Source organism: Medicago truncatula, chromosome 5 (genome assembly GCF_003473485.1).
Source record: "Medicago truncatula cultivar Jemalong A17 chromosome 5, MtrunA17r5.0-ANR, whole genome shotgun sequence".
Lineage (NCBI taxonomy): Eukaryota > Viridiplantae > Streptophyta > Magnoliopsida > Fabales > Fabaceae > Medicago > Medicago truncatula.
Genome location: NC_053046.1, coordinates 30330281 through 30352716, shown reverse-complemented (window position 1 = coordinate 30352716; position 22436 = coordinate 30330281). Strand labels below are relative to the sequence as shown.

The 22436-nt window shown below is 34.0% G+C and overlaps 2 protein-coding genes across 2 annotated transcripts; one reads left to right on the top strand and one right to left on the bottom strand.

The window, feature by feature from the left end:
* Positions 1 to 1141: 1141 nt before the first annotated feature.
* Positions 1142 to 6292, bottom strand: LOC11410874 (uncharacterized). Its single transcript, XM_003615427.4, has 8 exons — positions 5808 to 6292; positions 3653 to 3800; positions 3356 to 3506; positions 3072 to 3197; positions 2881 to 2961; positions 2490 to 2682; positions 2139 to 2409; positions 1142 to 1735 (listed from the first exon to the last, which is right to left on the bottom strand). Exons 1-8 carry the CDS (start codon positions 6030 to 6032, stop codon positions 1464 to 1466), a joined length of 1467 nt encoding a protein of 488 aa, XP_003615475.1. The 5' UTR covers positions 6033 to 6292; the 3' UTR covers positions 1142 to 1463.
* Positions 6293 to 14095: 7803 nt separating this feature from the next.
* LOC120580676 (uncharacterized) lies at positions 14096 to 14887 on the top strand (the record flags this gene model as incomplete). Its single annotated transcript, XM_039834718.1, has 1 exon — positions 14096 to 14887. A coding segment is annotated over one exon (792 nt), but the record flags the coding sequence as incomplete, so codon positions are not given.
* Positions 14888 to 22436: the final 7549 nt, after the last annotated feature.

The following is a 22436-nucleotide window of genomic DNA, read 5'->3' as shown; positions in this document are numbered from 1 at the left end:
TCAACTCAACATAGGTTACTTCACTGGATTTCTAATAAGCATTGTATTTGGACCCCCATCATTCCTTTCATACTTCACCCAAGACACAGTCATTCTATTTCTAAAGATCTTTCATTTTTCCTCTTGTTGAAAACCTTTTCTTCTAGACTCATTTTCTTCTCATAATAATGAATTTTCTTCTCTCACTTTTAATTTTTGAGAAATGCTAACGAATGTTCCAAAGACACTCTTTAACAACCTCCAATAATAAGATTTTATAGAAATTGACGTATTCAACGCATTGAAAATCGAACAATTTAACTTCCTATAAACATTTTCATAATTAGGAATTCTTAAAAGAGTGCCATAAGGGCACTCATTAGCAATACCCTTCATTTTTTTTTCTTCTTTCAAACAAGTTGAGAAATTTTCTTCTCTTTCTTTCCCTCCCCAAAAGCCATTCCATCCCAACTTTCAAACAAAGTCTAGAGATCAATCATATCAACTCCTTTCAACGAGATAGAAAAACTTACCAACCTATTTTACCAAATAGAGAAAAATACACATACCCAATTATGCTTTTAGATGTAATTTAAAACCTGTAAAACTTACATTAACTATCCATGTGCAAGAGCATCTAAATATGCGACTCATGCACATGATTCACATGCTTAGTAAGAAATATCTTAAAAAAAATTCAAAGATTGTTTTATGAAACTTTTCAATAAATTTTTAAAAATACAAAATAAGTTGATTCGAGAACACAGTCTTGGCAAAAAAAACGGCAGATATGTCATATGGTAACCACTATGCCTTTTACAAAAATTTAAATCTTGATTTAAACTAATAATGCACTCTCAAGTAAACAACACTGAAAACAAATTTAAAACAAATTCATTTTGGAAGTTTTGCACTTATTAAGGCTTGGCAACTGAGAGTAAAGAAATATAAGAAAAAGTTTTAGGATAAAATGTAAAGCAAAGGAGGATTGAAGTACCAGTGGTAGGAAAATTTTAAAGCTATAATCACACCACTGGTCAGGGACTTACTTTGATCCTTTAACCCGCCGCACATTTGCCGCTACTGCACTAGTAATCCATGTGAAAGCACAAACAAATCACTTTGTATGCCACCAAAAGGTAACAAGTTAAAGAAAAAACCGGGACGCAAACATTATCCAACATCTCATATTTATTGTACAACATAAACATACATATTGTAAGTTACCAGCATACAGTATAACTTCCCTCAAAAAAAAAAAAAAACACAGTATAACTTAATACATGTTTGTTGCCACATGCAGAACATGCCTAAGTTGCAAGTGACAAGGACAAAACAATATTGTACAAGATCACATAAAAGTTACAGTTCCCCCAGAAGCTCTCATAGCAGGTGAGGGGTGAGGACAGGACTATCACAAATCACAACAACCAAGGAGACAAGCCAATAAGAAATCACAAGGTCAGAACAAATTCAACAATACATCAGTTAGACCACACATGAACCAGACCATGCCTGTTGCCTGTATAGATCTCATTGCGATCTTCATCATAGAAAAGAGCAGTAATGTCTTCCAAGGCTTCTCTAACTGTGTTCCTTATTCTGGAGGAGGCCTGCTTTCTCTTCCTTGAATTACAACCATCAGTTGAACAGTCGTCGCCGCAGTTGCATTCCTTTGCAATGGGAAAGCTATTACTTGCCCTTATCTTCGCAAGACACTTACCGGTTAAAATGTTGCTGATATTGATGGATCCCGCTGTATGAAAAAGCAGAAATTGTGAGTAATTTGATACATGCTTCTTTACAACAAATGATACAAATTGATCATGAACACATCGAAAAATTATATCTCTGTCAGGTCAACATGTGAAGCAATTAGCTAAATCACCATTCCAGTTCAATTTCAAACAACAGTTATAATATTGAAAACATCTTATATTTTGAGTATCTTGATTGTATGTAAGAAACTAATCCAATGAGATAAACTAAAGTACTTTAAAGATATTTTCATAGATTCTAACAAACACCTATAAAAAAATAAATATTGATCAAAATAAGAAGAGACAAAGTGCATAAGAAAAAAAGAAGAGACAAAATAAAAATACTTGGGAAAGAAAAATAGGGCAGCAGTGCAGAGGGTTACAAAAGAAAAAAAATACCATTTCCTTCAGACAATGACTCATCAGAATCAGCCTTGCAGTATGATATGATGAGATCCTGGTCACTGGTTATGTATATGTTGTTTGTGTTACAATCAGGATGCCACAGAAGGTGATCCTCGAAAGAAGTTACAAGTTCTCCACGGAAGTTCCACACAGCCACAGTTCTATTTCGAAAGGTCAGGAACAATTGATTCTCATACAGGAAAATAAATGCAGATGGCGTCATAAATTCCGTTTTGCTAACTTCCGTAAGCTCAAAAGTCCGTACCTAAAGGTAATTAAAAGTAAGATATATGGATGGAGAACAATGTATATAATAATCCATGTAAAAATGAGAAAATTACTTACATCAAGGATTTGGAGGTTCTCATTTTCTTGCTTGACAAGAAGCTTTTCATTGAACTGCTCAATGAAGTCCACCTTGCTATTCCGATGAATAAGATGGTTGAATGACTTCAAAACAGTACCATCTTCTATTGAGAGGATTTTTAGAGGGACATGGCTGCTTGCTTTAGTATAAATCAACAACATGATCCCCGGACTGATAAAAAAATCATAAACAAGAACGAAGTTGTATAAGGCCCCAAAAACAAACTAGACAAAACAAATAAAGATAAAGCTATCAAGCATTAAAACATGTGAAGGGATATCTTTAAAAAAAATTGAATTAACATAAACCACAACTACATGGTAGCGTTGTATATTGGAAAATAGAATTCATAAACACAAATGAAATTACCTGATCTTAATCTCTTGTACATTTTTATCAGCAACAGAGTATAACATCGAATAGTTTTTCAAGTCAAACACCTTGTATATGCTAGAGGGAAAGAAGAAAAAAAAGAGAGAAGTGTCAATGTACCACCATCAAGAATTTTTTAAATATAATAAAATTCACGTACAAATGTTTTAGAACACTAAAATATTTACCTATCCTGTGCAGAGTATGTCAGTACTTTCCCATTTACATCATCAAACTCTACAAAACCTGGCCACTTCAAAGACTCAGATTCGAAAAGAGCAAATCCAGCATCTGGCTGAACCCTCCTTATATATCTGGAAAACAGAGATAATTTAGCATAGAACAGGACAGCACAAAATTGGACAGGCAACTCTTTCTATCTACTGCTCTTATTTAACTCTTTCAGATTCTTTTTTTGTTGAGCCTGGAAAACGATGGTAGGAGTTATAAAATAATAGAGGTATATGCTTACTCAATCCTGGTGCTTCTGCATTTCAAAGAACTGTAACTATCGGAAGCATAGACAGAAACAGTGATAAGTGAGTCGTTATTTTTATTATAGAACAAGCTTCTTATAACTTCATCAGGACTAATATTCAAGAAGCAGATCCTTTCATTGGTCTCTGCAGCAAACAATGGAAACATGCAACATAAATCATGTATCTACATTTGTGTCAAGAATATCATTGAACAGAATATTATGACAAAATACCATAATTTATTAAAAAGAAAACATAAAATGCCGAAAACAAGGCTTCAGTGGTATTACCTCGGTTAAATGCTGCACACACGCCAGATTGTGCAAGGGCAAAAACAATGTCTTGAGCCGCTACAATTTCAATAATTTTTGACCTTTTTCTCAAAAATGGCAATACGATGGAAGAAGGACCTTTTGGATCATATGTATCATATTCTTCCTGTAAAAATATAAATCAGACATAAGTAGGGGTAATGGGCACAGTAAAGCAAGGTACGGATCTCATAATAGCACGGTTTCAAATGTCATATTACACATTGTCAATCACGGATAACGTAAAATAGCAATTTCTTCAATTTCTGCTACGCAACAATTCTATAGAGCTGCTATAGTCAATATATGACAGTATTTTATACCAAACAGTGTATCACGAAACAATAACAATTCGTTCAATTCTGCCCCATGATAGCCGCTATTTAACAGAATTGATTACACTTACGATGAATATGCTACAAAACAAAATCAATGTTGTCAAATATCGGCCATGGTGGATTTTTGGAAAATTATATTGGTCAATTTGTGGAGGATGGCAGCACCATGGCACCATACTTGGATGACGGTGCCATATGTCAGCCGGCATGTCGGATCTTTGGCTTTCCGCCATCGATAACATTGAACAAGATAATAAATATTGATTTGTACGGGTGGTGGTGTTAACGAACGTCAGACACGCCTAGTGTCGGCGTTTTATATTCAAAATGTCTCTTTCCATTTCCAACACTGATTCTATCAATTAAATATTTTCAACGTTTTCCCTCTTCCCATCTATGGAAACGGGAAACCCGCACCCACAATTTTCCGTTTTCCTACATTAATTATTGAATTTGTCGTTTTCTCATCCCCTCGTTTCGGAAACAGGAAACTCCCACCCATAATTTTCCTCTTCCTTACATTAATTATCGAATTTGTCGTTTCCTCTTCCCCTCTTCCATAACGAATTCTTATCTCCTTTTTTATTTCTAGTATGTTTCTTCCTATTACCCTCTCCCAGATGAAACCCTACAGCTCTCGAATTTGGACTGCTAGAACAAAATATCTCACCCTCTTTTCTTTCCTTCAGAGGGATCAGGTGCAGAAATCAAAGTACGGGATTAGGTTGAGTCGAACTCAGCAACTCTAATTCACACCTAAGCAATTACAGATCCACATTAAAATGCAAACATTTAAATTACAGATCCACATTAAACAAGCTTTCTATTACCAAAGTCTCATGTGCAAATGTGGAACTCCTAAAGCAAACATTTAAATTGCAATCACATTGAGATTATATTTACATTTTACACAAAAAATGCAGCCAGTAAGATCACAATAACTGTTGTCATTGACACAGACCTGAAAAATTATTACAGAATGCAATTTAAAATAGCGCACGAAACCATGTCACTGACACGAAGACCTAAAAAATTATTACAGATTGCCATTTAAAATCACGCGCGAAATCATCAAGGTATAATAAAATAGCGCGCGAAACCATGTCACTGACACGAAGACCTAAAAAATTACTCCCTCCGGTCCTATTTATAAGAAAAAGTTAACTTTTTAGATTCATTCAACAATTGATGTACCTAGCCTAGAAATAGACCAAATACATCAACTATTCAATGAATCAAAAAAGTAAATTGTTTCTTATATATAAGACCGGAGGGAGTATCACAGATTGCAATTTAAAATCACGCGCGAAATCATCAAGGTATAATAAAATAGCGCACGAAACCATGTCACTGACACGAAGACCTACAAAATTAATACAGATTGCAATTTAAAATCACGCGCGAAATCATCAAGGTATAAGAATGTAGCCGACTCGTCCTTTAACATACAAAAGAGCATCATATACAGATCAATCTATAAACCAATAACATTACTCATACAATCAAAACACAAAACCCTCTTCAAGCAAAAAAAAATTCACAATTCAAATTCTACTAGGGCAACCCAGCAAAACTTCAACATAGATATGAACTCTCCAAACCAAGCAATTAAACCCTAATAAAAAAAATCAAATAAAAAACACAATGTTCCATCTTCAGACAATTATTAACGATAACATATTAATCAAAATTCCACATGCATATAAAAAAAACCATAATAGATTTAGATTTAAAAAAAACGATTTTTTTTCAAAAAAAATATAAATTTACAGAGAATTGAGATTGAGAAAAGGAACCTGCAAACGGATATTGCGGAATCGTTCTTGAGCATCAGTGATACTAAACCCACGAACACTTTTGGTAGAAATTTCACGTCTTTGAAGCTTCCTAACACTGTTGATAAACCCATCACCGGCACCACCACGACCTTGCTTCTTCTTCGCCACCACACGCCGGCCACAACAAGGTCTTGGACTTGAACTAACTCTCCTCCCACCACCACTGCCACCACCACCTTCCATTTCACGGCCAACTCCCTCCGATGAAGGAGCCACCGTTCACAATTCACCGTATAAAAACCCTAAAATTGAAATTCTGAGTTTCAAATTTGGATCTAGGTTTTTCAAATTTTTGGGGGGAGAAAATGAAATTGAAAATAAATAGAAATTGAAAATGAAAAATGAAAATCAAAGAGAATGAAGATAGATATAGATCAAGAAATGAAATGGGGAAAATGTGAAGTGTGTGTGAAGTGAAAGAGAATGAAATGTTTTTGAAAGTGTTGTAAAATGGTTTTCGACATTGCCTACCTGTCTTAACAAGATGATATCATCCTAAGCTATTTTTATGGGCTTGGGCCCACATGTTTCATGTATATCTTAACCAATCTTTTTTACAAGAAATGTCAATTTGAAATTGTTTAGATAGACCTATTATGGGTCAAGGTTAGAATGAGGTTATTGATTGATTGATGATGATTTGCTTCAATTTCAAGTTAAGAATGTGTGTGTAGTGAGTGTTTGTTGGTATGGATTGTTGATTTTAGGAGAGGTTTCTTCTTGATTTTTATGGTTGGTTTTTGTAAGCGAAGTTACTGTTACAATGATATATACCACGTTATATGTTTCTGATGTGCGATCATGTCAGACAAATTTGAATAAATGAATCTTTAAATACAAGTACGACAATGAAGAACGAAACTCATGCTTACAGTATCTGCAATGATATATACTATAATACAGTATGAAATATGAATTGTTGTTGATTTTAGGAGAGATTTTTTTTTGTGTTTCTATATCTTTTTATCATTATTTTTATGGTTCTTTTTGTAAGTGATGTTACTGTTGCAACGATATTATACAACATGCATGTCTGAGAAGTGAGATCTTATCAGACAAGTTGGAGAGAATGAATATGCAAATACAACGATGAAGAGTGAAACACATACTTACAATAACCGCAAAAATATATACTTCAATACTCAAGTTAGTGATGATCTTATCAGAGTAATATTATACCTCATTACATGTACCTGGAGATATATGATATTTACCTTTGTATTCCATAAGTGTGTGGGCCAACGTTGAAGGTGTGAATACGAGTCCCCTCCACTTTAGCTACATGTCATGACTGACAATTGAATCCCACATAATTAGGTCATACCATCGCATGCAGGAGACGACAAATGTATTTTAATAATCATTTATTGAGATTAGTATCAATCAAATCTCAACAAGTTTGATGACATGTCCCTTTATTGAATCAGAATCAATATGGGAGATAACATATCGAAGACTATGCATTATCAACCAATACTGAATTTTAATTTGACTCGATCTGATGTGACACTTGAGCGAGGTTGTAACAGTTGATAAAAACTTCACTAACTCATGTTGATCAGAGGATCGATAGTGATGGCGTAAATATACTTGATTGTTCAAATAAGGTTGAGGATTTTGGAATAGTTAATAGATGAATAACAATTTTGGATGATATGAAAGAATATTAGAGTTAATTATTTTATGAATATTAGTTATAATATAAATAATTTATTCATTTTTCAGTAGTATTTGAAATATCTTAACACACATAATGATAACACATATTATAACCTTGTATAAGTTACTAGAACATGTATTCCACTTTGATGTAAAAATCACGAGAGAAATATAAGTAAATGTCTTTCATCAGGACAAAATGATTTAAAATGAAAATCAATGTCACAATTGTGACCATTACAACAATAAGATATGACTAAGTGTACTTAAATATGAATTGAGGTAGTATGATTTAGTGTCCCAAACTTAGGAATCTCCAATTTTCTAAACATATGTAATCATTTTTACACTAACAACATTGACTTTGGAGTTACTATCATTTTTCTTACCTAAATCTAGAATACGAGTTCCCTCCACTTTATCTAAATGTCGTGACCGACGATTGAATTTCATATAATTAGGTCATACCATCACATGCACAGACGACGAATGTATTTTAATAATCATTTGTTGAGATTAGTATCAATCAAATCTCAACAAGTTTGATGATTTGCCCCCTTTGTTGATTCCAGAATCAATATGGAAGATAACATATCGAAGACCATGCATTATCAACCAATACTAAATTTTAATGACTCGATCTGATGTGACACATGAGCGAGGTTGTAACAGTCGATAAGAACTTCACTAATTCATGTTGATTAGGGGATCGATAATGATGGCATAAATATACTTGAGTTCAATTATTCAGATATCTAATTTCAATATAAAAAAAAGGCTTAGTAGCACTTTTGGTTCCCTAAGTATCACAAACTTGTGATTTTAGCCCCCTATAAAAAACAATTACGACCCCAACCCCTAAGTCCAACCCCTTTTGCAGTTTTGACCCCCACACCAATTTTGACGAATTGAACGCACACGTGGCACCTCACTTAAGTGAGGAGGACGCCACATGTATAAATTTTAATTAAAAAATAAATTAAAAAGTCAAATCATGGCAGGTTCTGTTTTGTCAGACTGTCATTATCATTATTTAAAGTGGCGGTTTTGACATTGAAAGACAAAAAAAAAAAAAAAAAGTACGTAGGTTATTTTTGTAAACAATATTCATAAAGTTTTTTTTTTTGTTTTTTACATTAGGGTCAAAAAAAAAAATTCGGAAACATGAACTCATGTGGATGGAGTATATATTAGACAAAAACATCAACCGAACATTCCAACACCAGTGGGCAGAAGGAATTTTTAACTGTTTCACATTAGCTATAAACCATGTCTCAAGAACAATTTATAATTTAATTTTCCTTTGGGTAAGTTAAATCATAAATCATAAATCAGAAGGAATATATATATTTTTTTCAAGATTCGTGAATGATCCACTATGGTGGTATACATTCCCTTCAACTAATGAAATCCCAAAACTTAATAACAATTGCTCAAAAAACACATATAATATAATATTAATCATTTTAATTCCAACTAATACATTTTTTTTTTATTTTAAAAAAGAGAGTAAATTCCAACTAATACATATTGAGAGTGATATATGTTCTAGTGCATCTAACCAGTGAATATTACAAATAGATCCAAAATACGACCCGCTTACTATCAATAGTATTTTCTCTCACTTTGGTACATTTTTACTTGCTTTTTGAACCAATTTTATAGTACTCAAAGTAAACATGATAATGAGATTTTTTTTTTTTTTTTTGAGGAATAATAATAGGAAAATTTGTAGGCAGAAAATTATCTAACGCATGAATGAAAAATGTGCCGAAACATATAATCCGATAATGTTTCATTATTTTATTTTATTTAAAAAAAGGGTTCAGTCGCAACCCTTCGCAGAATATTAAAAAATTTCATCAAAAGTAGTTTACTGGGATTTAAGTATTTCATGCATTAAAATCAACATGATCAAATTCATGTAATAAGAGACGTGAAAAGATGGATATAAAAATAAGAAGCGGTAAACAGAATTATTTCTTGAAGACATCCTTTTAATCACGATTTGATACTCTTTAGTGTGTTTGTTGAAAGAGTGTAGGATATGATCTTCCTTTCCTTTCTCAAGCCTGGATGGATAGGCATACAATGACATCAAACCTCTCATTAAAGACATTCCATAAAAGTTACTTTGGTCAAGTCATAGTCCATATGTCTCAAGACATGTATTTAGGGTTACAATGATTCTACCTTTTTGTTTTGTGAATAGTCATAAGGTATCAAATCATATCCATCATTCAACACACTCATCATATGATGCCTAATATTCATTGATCACAAGATGAATATTTCAAAATCGGTTAAGATATTATTCAACCAATGTTTAATAAATCATTAGAAGACCAACACCTAGAAATAAAATTTCTAGAAACCTAACGATTCAAACTTTCTCTAACTAAAAACCAAAACAATTGTAATAACCATGCAAGATAATGTCTTATTGGGCAGAAAAATTGATCATCACCTTGTTGATGAGAAATGAGACTCATTTAGTTTCCTAATATTTTGTAGATAATTTTTGTTTTTGTTTTTTGAAATATTTATTTTTATTTATTTTCTTTTGGTAATATAAATCGTACATTTCTTTATTAAAAAAAAAAGGTCATATATTTGGCTAAGAACGAACTCAAAATCTTAATAACCGTTTTTGCCTAATCCTCTCATATAACCGTTTCCCAACTGATTTTTTTTATTGCAGAACACTTATTATAAATACAGCTCGTCCTTCCATATAGTATCCAGTCTTGCAAAACAAATAACAAAATCACAATAAACAAGAATATTTTCTCTCATTGTCATGGCGGAAAGTAACTCCATTGATATGAATGCAGCAGCTACTGGTGATGAACGTGATACTGTGATTCCTTCAAGTTTCACTAATTTTGTTAGGAAAGAAGACCCTTTCTTCTGTCCATGGGCTAACAAGACTGAGACTATAGAAAAGGAGGAGGATGGTTCTTTGCAGAAAAGTGAATTGACTGTTCCTGTTCATGGGGTAATCTTTACTTTCTGTAATTTTTAAATGTGATTTATGGTTCTTTATTTTTGATATACCAATGCCCTACATTAATTCATTCCCATGCAAAAATGCCTATATTCATCAATATACGTGAATTGTTGAAGTTTCTTGGTAATTTTGGTTTTAGATTATTGGTTCCAAAGCGAAGAAGAACATTGCTCCTGAAACTGTTAAGCAGTGTGGACAATCTTCGGGGGATTCAAATGCTTGCAAGAATGCGAGTACTGGTTTTAACAAAGAAAAGGAGGATGCTTCTTTGCAGAAAACTGAATTGACTATTACCACTGATAAGGTAATCTTTACTTTCTGTAATTTTTAAATGTGACTTATGATTCTTTATATTTGATATATACCAATGCCTTGCATTATATATTCAATATGAATGAACTGTTAATTTTGGTTTTAGATTATTGATGCTCCAGTCAATGCTAAGGAGTGTGAACCATCATCTGCAACTGCAAGGTATAATAGTATCATTCTTTTTTCTATTTCTTTCTATATATTAATTAGTAATTTTACACATAATTTCCACTGACTTTTTTTGTACAACACTCCTCAGGAACTTGGATATGGGTGGGAGTGGGAATGTGCTGATAAAGGTTGAAGACCTACGCCCAAAGTTAAATGATGTGAATTTTGTTGGTAAAAGTGGTAAATGCAAAGAAGACATGTCGCAAGAATCAGAGAAGAGTAAATGTGTGCCTTGTTGGTGATGAAACAGCCACCATCAAGCTTCGAGTCACAAAACAATCAAGTTGATATCGTCAAGAAAGGATCGACCCTTAAATTATACAAGGCAAAGATTAATATCATGAACGACTCGATGGAGCTCATTGTGCCCGCACATGGAAATATTCAAGTCCAACAGGAATCTGCAACCTTCACGGTTAAAGAAGATAACAACATGTCTACGATTCGATATGAGGTAGTTGAAGTTGAAGTATGATCCAGTTATCTAGTTTTCCTTACTAGTTTTTTTTCTTTTCTTTTTCTGAGAGCCGAGAGGTTATTTCTTTTATTTGGTTTAGTTTTTTTTCTTTCTATTTTTCTGAGAGCCGAAAGGTTGTTTTAATGAATTTAAAGTATCATTTTCTTCTTTGCATTGGTTATATACTTTGATTTTACTTTTGTTTTACATTCTCTCTTTTTTCTCGAATCCAAGTAAAGAAACGTGACCATATATATATAACCACTAAATAGTCTATTCCCTCAAGCAAGAAACTAAAAAAAAACCAACGTTTGTGATATACCCTTACCCTTGTCGCTGCTCCCCGAACATGTGATCAAATGAGACAAGGTTGCTATTATGATACTGGATAATGAGTGTCATGCACCAAATTTCTGAGGGCAAAATTATTAATATATACGTTTTTTTGGGACCAAATTATTATTATTATATTGTATAGACCACAAAGGAAGGTTGCACAAAGCCACAAACATAATGTCACTCGCACGAAGCCGCATAAAGCTATAACCAAAAATGAAAACTTGCATGAAGCCGCACAAAGTCATGCCAAATATTTTAAATGATGCATACAATCATATTCTTTACACTCCTACGAATATATACTATATATACCCGTGTAAATTATGTAGAAATAATCATATACACACAATTAATGAAAATTCTTGTTCTCCTCTTTTTCATCTTCATATCATCTCCATTAACCTTCAACAACAAGAATTCCAGAAAAATTCCAGAAGAAAATGAAGAAAACCTAACATTTTTGAATTAAAATTAACGGAAATGACCAAAATATGTAACAGAGAGAAATTAAGGGACCAAAAATCGAATTTTAATTAAGGAACCAAAGCGATACTACCTAAATAGTTAAGGGACCAAAAATGCAATTTAGCCTTTAAGGGATGTATTTAAAAGTAATAACTTTAAGCGATACTCCATTCAGGTTTATTTTCTTTCCTTCTTCAAACACCCTCATGTATCATTTCTACCCTTGACTCTATTTTTTGTAATTTTTTTTTGGGGGAAGTGAGGATGTTAGGAAGTTGTCTTAGATAAAATGAGATACTTTATGTTTATATAGGGAGAATGGAGGTTTGGGGGTCAAGAAGCTGAATGAGTTTAATTTTTCGTGGAGGATGTTGGAGAAAAGTTGTTCTTGAAGGATCCTTGGTTGGATTGTGTTTCATTAGATGTTAGATTTGCTAGATTGGTTGATCTTGCTGTTAATCGTGCCATTGTTGCGGAGATGTTCTCTTTGGGTTGAGAGGTTAATGATGAGGCGTGGAAGTGGAGAATGAGTCTGTTTGCGTGGGAGGAAGGGTGTACGGAACAACTTCCGTTTGTGGTTTTGCATGTTGGTGTGTCTAACAGGTGACTAGCTGTTAAAAGTGCTTATAATCACTTGACTAGTTTGAATGTGGCGATTGATGATCGCTGCAATCATGTTTTATGGCTTAAGAAAATTCTACATATAAGGTCGATATTTCCAACAAGTCACGTCTCACTTTTAATATTATTTGGATTTCACCTCTTTTTACAATTTGGAAGGACCGAAATATGAGATATTTTCACAACAAATCGAACAACTTCTATCTTTATTGGAAAAAGGTTAAACTACAAGCATTTTGGTGGTTTAAATCTTATTATGTTGTTTTTGATTTTGAGTATTCAGTTTGGAGGGTAAATCCTTTATTATGTTTTGAGTTGTAATGTAATTTTGTTTTTCTTGGCTACTTTTTGGTAGCTTTTGGATTTGCCTTATTGTAAATTTTGGATACTTTAGCTTTCTTTAGTACACCTTGTGCTATAGGAAGTTGTGTTGGTTTCTTAATATATTTTGTTTAGCATCTTCAAAAGATATATATATATATATATATATATATATATATATATATATATATATATATATAGATATATATAGACTGTTAATTTACACTTACCTAAAAACATTAAGTTTTTGTTTTGGAGGGGAGGGAGGGGAAGGAAGGACTTTGGGGACGGGTGGCGGGGGCACAAATGTAGGAGAAAATTGAGAAATCTTTCACATTTTTTTAGAGAGTGATAAATTAATGTTTATGATTAATGTATTTGTAATTTTAAAAATATTATAACAACACATATATTAAATTTGAAGAATTCATTTAAACTCCTCAAATTCCCAAAAACCGTCCTCCAATACAATTTTTTAGTTCCTTAAATGAGGAGAGTTTTATATTTTGAAGAAAAATAATCCTCCCAATGTTCTCTATTCTTCAACATACTCCTTCCTTTTTTCCCAAACCTTCTCGATTCAAATCATACTAAACTAATAGGTCCACTACAGATACATATCAGAAATTATTATTTATTTAAGTAAATAAATCACGTAAATTCAAAATGATGGAAATCAAGAAATTAGTTAAATAAATAAATTACGTAAATTGAACATAAATTCAAAATGATGGAAATCCTCTATGCCCAAAAAAAAAAAAAAAACCAAATCAATTAAATTTCATATCTCATTTAAATCATAGTGACTGAGTTTAACCTAATCCCACAAATCAGCCTGAACCAACGGCGGGACTTAACTAACACATACATACGTCCTCAATAATATTTGAAAAAAAATTCCAATCTCTCAGTTCTTCCATAAAAACAATGACTTCAGATCTTTATTTACCTGACGAGTGTTGGGAATGCATCTTCAAATTCCTCTTCAAAGACGGTGACGACGACGATAACCGTTGCTCTTTCAAGTCTCTCTCCCTCGTCTCCAAGCAGTTTCTCTCTATCTCCAACTGTCTCAAATTCTCTCTCACTATATATGATCCAACACCACCTTTCCTTTGTGACTTATTCCCTAGATTCTCCAACCTCAACTCTCTCGACCTAAGGTGCTACTATGGTGACCTCGACTCGCTTCTCTTTCAAATCTCTCGCTTCCCTTTGAACCTCACATCTCTCAATTTCTCCGACCAAGATATCTTTCCCGCAGATGGTTTGCGAGCTTTCAGCAAAAACATTACTACTTTGACCTCTCTCACTTGTTACCACCTTGAAACCCTCAATAGCACTCATCTCTTTCTTATTGCTGATTGCTTCCCTTTGCTCGAAGAACTCGATCTTAGTTATCCTGTAAAGATCAACTATCGCAGTAACTTACTCGATGGTTTAGAGGCTATTTCATTGTCACTTTTTAAACTCCGCAAGGTTGATCTCTCTCGTCATTGCTATATCAACGACCAATCACTTTTCCACTTTATAAACAACTGTAAGCTTCTCGAAGAAGTTATTGTCATTTTTTGTCCTAGAATAACCATTGCCTGCATTGCTTCTGCTTACCGCAAGAGACCAATAGTGACGGTATCATATTCCATTACCTCCGAACCAGACGACTATGCAATTGCAATGTAAGTTACTTCACATTTCATTGACTTGTTGGTGAGTTTCAAGGGTTTAACTTGTCTTGATTTGTTATATGTATGCCTGCTTGTTTTTTCCTTAACTTACTGTTTAATTAATTTTGCCTTTGGTCAAGAACAAGATGAACCAAATGATTAAATCTATTTGCAACCTTAATAGTATTGAACGCACATTAGTTAAAATGTATTCAAAAGTATTTTTGTTTTGAATTTACACACCTAACTTTTGAGTTTATTTTATGTGCAAAGAATAAAAAGGTCTTCTCTTCACGTCCAGGGTAGCTTTGTGTGACTAGATTATTTGTTGTTGTCTTCGTGTTAATGATACCAAGGGAACATGTTGCAATTCTTTATGTAATTTTTCATTGTTGGAATTGAAATGAAACAAATTTTTAGCTATGTTTGGTCTAATAAAGGTCATCCCACGACTTTGGTGTTTGGAGAATACAAAGAGTATCCCCTTGGTATTTCCGGATTGGTGTGTCGACCCAATGGGCTGTGTAGGGTTTAATCTCATATTTTCTCTTGCTTGGAGTTATGGCGCTTTCTGTCCAGTTTTCAGTAGGATTGAATTTAGCTGCTGTGGTTGATCAAGAATCAAAATGGCATTCTCGAGTTGGGTGAGAATTTGATTTTTGAAACGTGGTGGTTGTGACTTGTGAGGAGTGATTAGATGTTCTATTTTCAATATTTCGGAGTTACAACAAATGGTTTACAGAACTATGACTCAGGAAGATTTTGGTGTATTTTGTGTTGTCTCTAATTTATGCTACTTTTGTTTCCTTTCATCTTTGATAGACTCATTTTGGAGGTCTTTCATAATATGTTTCATGAACTGAATTATGAAATTTGCGACTTCATTGACACGAGGGCAGCAAGGATTCTATCAGCGGTTTCTAGTTTAAAATCCATTACAAGTTTTTGAGAGATTATCATTTTTCAATTTGTACTAATGTAACCTCGTGGACTGAGAGTATCTCAACCAGTTCACACACCATAATCTCTATTACATATATTATATTACATCAATAGCATTTCTAGAGCTTAGGCATATGCGCTCCTATTCTTATTTTCTGAAGCACCTGCATTCTTTCTCTTAGGGAGGAGTTGGAGGTGGAAGATCAAGAGTTTGAATCAAGTGACGAGGAAGATTAAGATTGATGTGGTGGAACTTTGAAGTGAAGATGAGGCAAACATAGACGTGGAAGCATCATGATTTTGATTAATCTTAGAACTCGATTTTAATCGGTTGTCATTTTGCTTACTGTTTGAACTTCATTTTGTCATTTTGATTGGATAACATTTTGATTATTTCTTTTAGAACTTCATTTTTTATTACATTTAGAAATTAGAACTTAATTTTGATGGAATTTCATTTTGATTACTTCTAGAACTTGATTTTGATGAACAACGACAAAGTTAGTTATAATAATCATGTCTGTCCCTCTAATTTTATTTACTTTTCATATTTTTTAGTATTTATGTATCTTGTTGGAATCTTTGTTTACTTTGTACACTCTTTTTTGTAAGTTTATGCAAATCTCTGTCTACATGAGTGGATGGGCAGCATATTGGTTCATTTTTATCCTTATATATGATGGTGTAGCTCTTTGCTCACGGCAATTCATATTATTTGAAAATTAATGAAGTAATCATAGTTAAGAAAAGTCGACGGAAAAACTCATTGTATTTTCTTAAGAATTGAGGAAGTTGTTCCAAGTTTGAAGGAAGTGTGTATTGGGAACACTCATAAAATCCACTCTGGTTATATCAATTAGTTAATTTTTGCAACTGTTATGTTGTAAAATTTGAAAGGCCTTTGCTCAATCTTTATATTCTTTAAAAATTAAGCTTCAGTTTCCATGGCCAAGGATTTGCAAAGCTCACTCACTACCACAGTTAGTTTACTTTTTCGGTTATGTCTTTCACTGTATTGTTTCAGAGGATAATTTTTAGTTCTATAGGATCCATCAACTTAATATTCAAGCCGATAATATTTGGACAACCATAGTGTTTGTCATTTGGCTTGCATTTTAATTTTGGAAAGAAAAAAATGTTGAGCTATAGTGGTTTAGGTTGAAAAGGAATGGAAAAAGTATAAAGATGCTAAATCTTTGACCAATAATGTTACCAAAAAAAGGAATATTTTTTGTTTGAAATATATAAGAAAATGAGAACGAGCTTACAAGGATAGAAGAACACCAAAGGTGACCAAAAACAAGACCCGCAACACCACCAAAATAAAAGAAACTAAACCACCAAAAACAACAACCAACAACGGAACAAAACAGAGAGAGAAACTGGAGAGAGGTACCTTGGGGAAAAGGTTCCATTGGGACTAAAGAGAGGGTCTCTCACGGTGCTGCTCATCACCAGAGTGGAGGCTATACCTAACATTTAGATAGCATCACAACACCGGAGTGGAGCAGATTACAGAATGTGTGGTGGGGGAAGATTAAATTAAAGGTCAACAGAGCTAGGTTTGGGATGAAAGCCAAACAACCGGCGAAAGATAAGAGGAACTATCAACTGGTGTGCGGTAAGAAGGTGGTGCAGGGAGGCCGTATTAGGCCAAGAGAGTAGGGGGAAATCTTTCCGAAGCAGTTTTCTAGAAAATAATACAAAAAGTGTGGAGGAGGTGGTGGTGGCACCATCGTTAGTGATTTTGGTGAGTGAAGAGATGATGGAAACCTTACAAAATTGTTCAGTAGGGGTTTTGAAATGTTACAGTGAGTCAAGCATGGTCCAAGTGAGCTATGTGATGGAGGTTCTGAAAAACATAAAGGTCTTCCTTATGGGGGACAATATGGTACTTTAGCAAAGTTTGGTGGTGGGAGAGGTAGAGAGTGCAAAGAAGACACAATGAGTGGTGGAAGGCTATTTTTAAAGAGGTAACTTCTTGCCAAGAGTAGTAGGATTTGGTTGAAGGTGTTAAATATTCTTTTACATGAAAAAATGTTTGGTTGAAGGTGTAGGATGAGAAGTTGTTCAAATTGCTTTGATTACTGACCAAACCAATGCAAGAGAGAAAGTAAATCTTCGATGAGGATGGATTCCTTTCTATGTATTTTATCTTGATTATTCTTTATTTGCTTTAATGAAGCTTCATTTTCTTCTTTGCAAACGACATGTGCAATCTCAAGCAGTTGTGCCTTCGAAGGCTCACTATGGTGAGGGGCGTCCCACCTCCCACTATCGAGGTATTCCAGCAACCGAAGGTTATCGAGCGTCTCATATTCTCAAGATCTAATGATTATGGAGACTAATTCCGGGCAGTCAACTGCTCCGGGTTTTGAGCAGGCTGGAGGACAAGATCTCTCATACGGGGTCTTGAATGTGTTTGGCGGTGGTTCTCCTGAAGAGAGCCTGACTGCAAAGATGAAGGCGCCAACAGATGCAGACACCAGTGGCGGTGGGAATAAGAATAAAAATAAGGATCCTCTGAGGAGTAACAAGTTGGTGTTCAGTGGTAACAACAATCCACTTCCTTATGTGCACCCCACAATCTCGTAAACGGGCACCCCTTATCACCTTTCGTCCGTGTTTGCTTCATACGCTCGAGTGACGAACAAGGACTTCAAGGGGATCGTTGCTAAGGAGAACATGGTGTACATGTCCGGGCTTTTTGAAGAAGACCATTAGGAATTGGTGGCTTCTTGTCTGATCCGCCTACATCAGGTCTTGACTGTTGGCTCGATGGTGGCAGCCGAGGACATGTCCTTGATTATTCAAAGGTTGTGAAGGAGATAAATCTCTTCAAATGAGAGGTGAACTGGCTGAAGGTAGAGCTCTAAGCTTGTGAGTTTGAGGCTGAAAAAGCCAAATTACAACTTGTTTGTTGAGATTGTTTAGAAAAAGAAGCTCCAAGCATCCCTTTCTTATGTTGACAATTCCAACTGTGTGGGGATAGTGGATGGGGAGCATCATTACCGAGAGCCTCCATCAAGGACATTGTTTTTTCGAAACATCGACGTTAATGTTGAGAACTCTGTAATACGAACACTATTTGAGATATCATTATTATACATTAACCTAATGCATCAATAGTATTATATTTATTTTTTGACACAATGTTTAATGTTTTTGGTGATCATGCTTTTACTTCTTTTGGTTTCAAATCTAAGTCTGTGAATTAATGTGGCAAATTGAAGCATTGTACAAGTAACTAATCCCTTCATGAAGTTATGTGTATCTTAGAACACAACTGTTTTTGGTAATCAAGAGGGTTGGTATAATCATGCGGGTTATCCTTTTAAGAGTGAATTTCTTAGGCCAAGAGAGTAAATTGAAACATTACCAAGTTTGTGAGAGGAATATCTTAGTCTGTTATGTTCTTGAAATAGGGAAAGTAATATCTTTAGTTCTCTCATAAGCTTGAAACTAATAGTTGAGAAGGTAAGATTTCTAGGTTTTCTGAAACAATTAATTTTCACTTAGTTTTATATGATACTCATGATATATTTTCATTTTTATTTTTTTTGAGAGAATAAGGGAGTGTTTGGTTTATGGTATTCTCTGTGTTGCATTTTGATGGAGATGAAATTATACAATTTTAATTGTGTTTGTTTTCCCTCATGTTTCTGTGCCTAATAATTTGGATATGAAGTTTAATATAATTGATGATGTGTTGGATGTCATTTTTGGCTGGAAAATTGTTTTGAATATCATATATCTAGTGAGGACCTGTGGGATGAAAATCAGTGTTGTCAAATAGAGCTATAACACTATAGAGTATCAGAATTTGAGCTAATCGGTATTGTTCCACGATGTGAAATTTAGTATGAAGTGTTGTCAAATAGGGGCTATAGCACTACAGAGTAGCAGAATGCAGAATTTGATCTAAACGGTATTGTTCTGTGATATGAAATTTGGTACAAAGTGTTGTCAAATATCGGCTATAGCACTATAGAGTAGTAGAATTTGAGCAAAACGGTATTGTTCTATGATATAAAATTTAGTACAAGCTGTTGTCAAATAATGACTATTGTGGCGCGACAGTCTTGTACCACAGCAGAATTTGAACAAATTTGATGTTCCTGTTGTTGATTATTTCTTTCTTATTTGAGAGAATATGGGGATATCAGAACTTTGTACAAAAGATGCAGACACAGAGGCTTTGTGATGATATCTTACTATGATATTCGAGCTGCTTGCACTGCGATGCATGCTTTACAAGACAAAACCTTGGGAGCAAGAAATCTTGATTTTCATTTTTCAAATCCTAAGGTTTGATTTATAGAATTACTTAGTGTTTGATTATTATTATTATTATTATTATTATTATTGATGTTGCCTTTGTGTTATTCATCTATTTTATTCTTGTTTTGAAAGGACAACCCCTCACAAAAAGATATAAACCAAGGAACTCTCGTAGTGTTCAATTTAGATTTATCGGTATCAAATGACGACCTTCACCAAATATGTGGGGCTTATGGCGAGGTAAAGGAGGTACTATATGTTTATCTATTAATTAATCTAAAATGTATTTTCTTTAGTCTAGCATAATTTTAATTTTCATATTAAAATTGCAGATCAGAGAAACACCAAACAAGAGAGACCATAAATTCATTGAATTTTATGATGTTAGAGCAGCAGATGCAGCTCTTAAAGCATTAAATCAAAGTGACATTTCTGGTAAACGCATAAAACATTAACCTAGATGCTACATTAATTTGTCAACTTATATGTTACTTCCAAGTGCTTATATAACTGTTTCTCTATGTTACCATCTAGGAAATTTTTTCTATCAGAGGAACTGAAATATACGCATTTGTCAACTGGATGGATCGTACTCAAATGATTTGTTCGAGAACCTGAAAAGAAATTTGGACCAGAATGGTTAATCATTTCTAAAAAAAAGATTGTGTAGAAGGGAAACAAGGAACTGTCCTGTTTGTAATTGTATGTCAAAATATGAATGTGTACATGTTAGAAAATTTGTGAACTTGTTTCAAGTTGTGTCATCAGAATGTTGTTAGTCGAAGTCTAAATGCATTGAAGATATAAGCTTGTAGAATTATGTTAGACTGAAGTGTCTATTGACATGTCAGATATTAAATGCTCGAGTCATCTGGAAATGCATTGATACCTGCTAATAACAATAAGAAATCCATGAAAATAGAAAATTCACCGTTTAAGGTTTTAACATTTTTTGTTTGACCTATATATAAAAAATAAAGGTGAGTGAAGCAATGTAGAATACTTGTTGATTTAGGAGAGGAATACCAGTCTCAGACTATGATAAAACCTCATCTCCGAAATAAAATCATTTGTGCGCAACTTCAAATCATAAAGTCTGTTTAAACACATATTACGTAGACTAATCTAAGTATGTCAAATTCAATGAGAGCAGTAGTTGAAAATTTTGTTCAAACATGGATTGAAAGTTTAAGGCCCGTTTGGATTGGATTATAGAAGCTTACCGGCTGACATAAACACTTCTGAGTTCTGAAGCACGAACCCAGACACCAAACAAAATTATGACTCATTGACACTAGTAATAATATGATAAAATAGAATAGTGGAGTGTAATGACATATGTCAGTGCCGTGTTGGTGTTATACACACTTTCCGTTCGAATTGTGAGTGCTACATAGCTTGTAAAAACTTAAGGAAATGATTTTTTACATGATTGAAAGCTATCTTCAAGATATCTTATGGAAAAGTTTTTAGGTTAATGAAAATAGTTTGACTTGATTTTATCGTTTATCATAAAAATAGCTTATACATGAACACTTATATGATAAGCTTTTATGATATAGCGTTTTTTGAGGCATTATATATGTTTGCGATGCAGGTCATGGAGGAGGAATAGAGCTCTTAAATAATGCTAATAAGGGCGGATTTGGACAAGGTTATCACTAACAAATGGATCCAGCTTCGTTCAATGGACCTCATAAACAAGCACAAACGAATGTACCGCCTGATCACATCCAGTGCCTATTCCTACAAACTATTCTAACCCTTATGTGGGTGGACCAAACTATCCTGCAGCTTCTGGACCAAGAACTCCTCCACCACCACCTCCACCTTCAAATGTTGGTTATGTTCCCAATTTTCATCGAAGTAATGATGGATTGACACCGAGTTATTTTAATATGCCATCATCATCAGGAACAGCTCCTAGGCAGAGGGGACCTCCAGGTTTCGCAATAGGAGCAGGTGCTGGAGCATTTGTGCAGCTGGTGCTGTTATGTTTGGTATTCATATCAGGATTTTATGTGCCTTCAGGTTTTGGAAATCCTTCTCTTACCATTGGAACTGATCCTCTTTTCTAAAAAATCAATTAAGCAATATTACCATTGCTTCTGCACACTGCCTAGATAATTACGTATGATCGGACGGTACCCTCTAATTTGTTCTTTTCCACTAAAAAATAAGTAATGCCCCACAATAATATAAAAGATGGATTATGCATGTTAAGAGACTCCTTGCAGATTTCTGCTTGGCTGTGGACCCACACTTAGACAAAGGGTACCCTCTAAATGTTGACAAAAGTCAAAAGGTACCCCACCCCACTCCTCATGGAGAATCTATTTTCT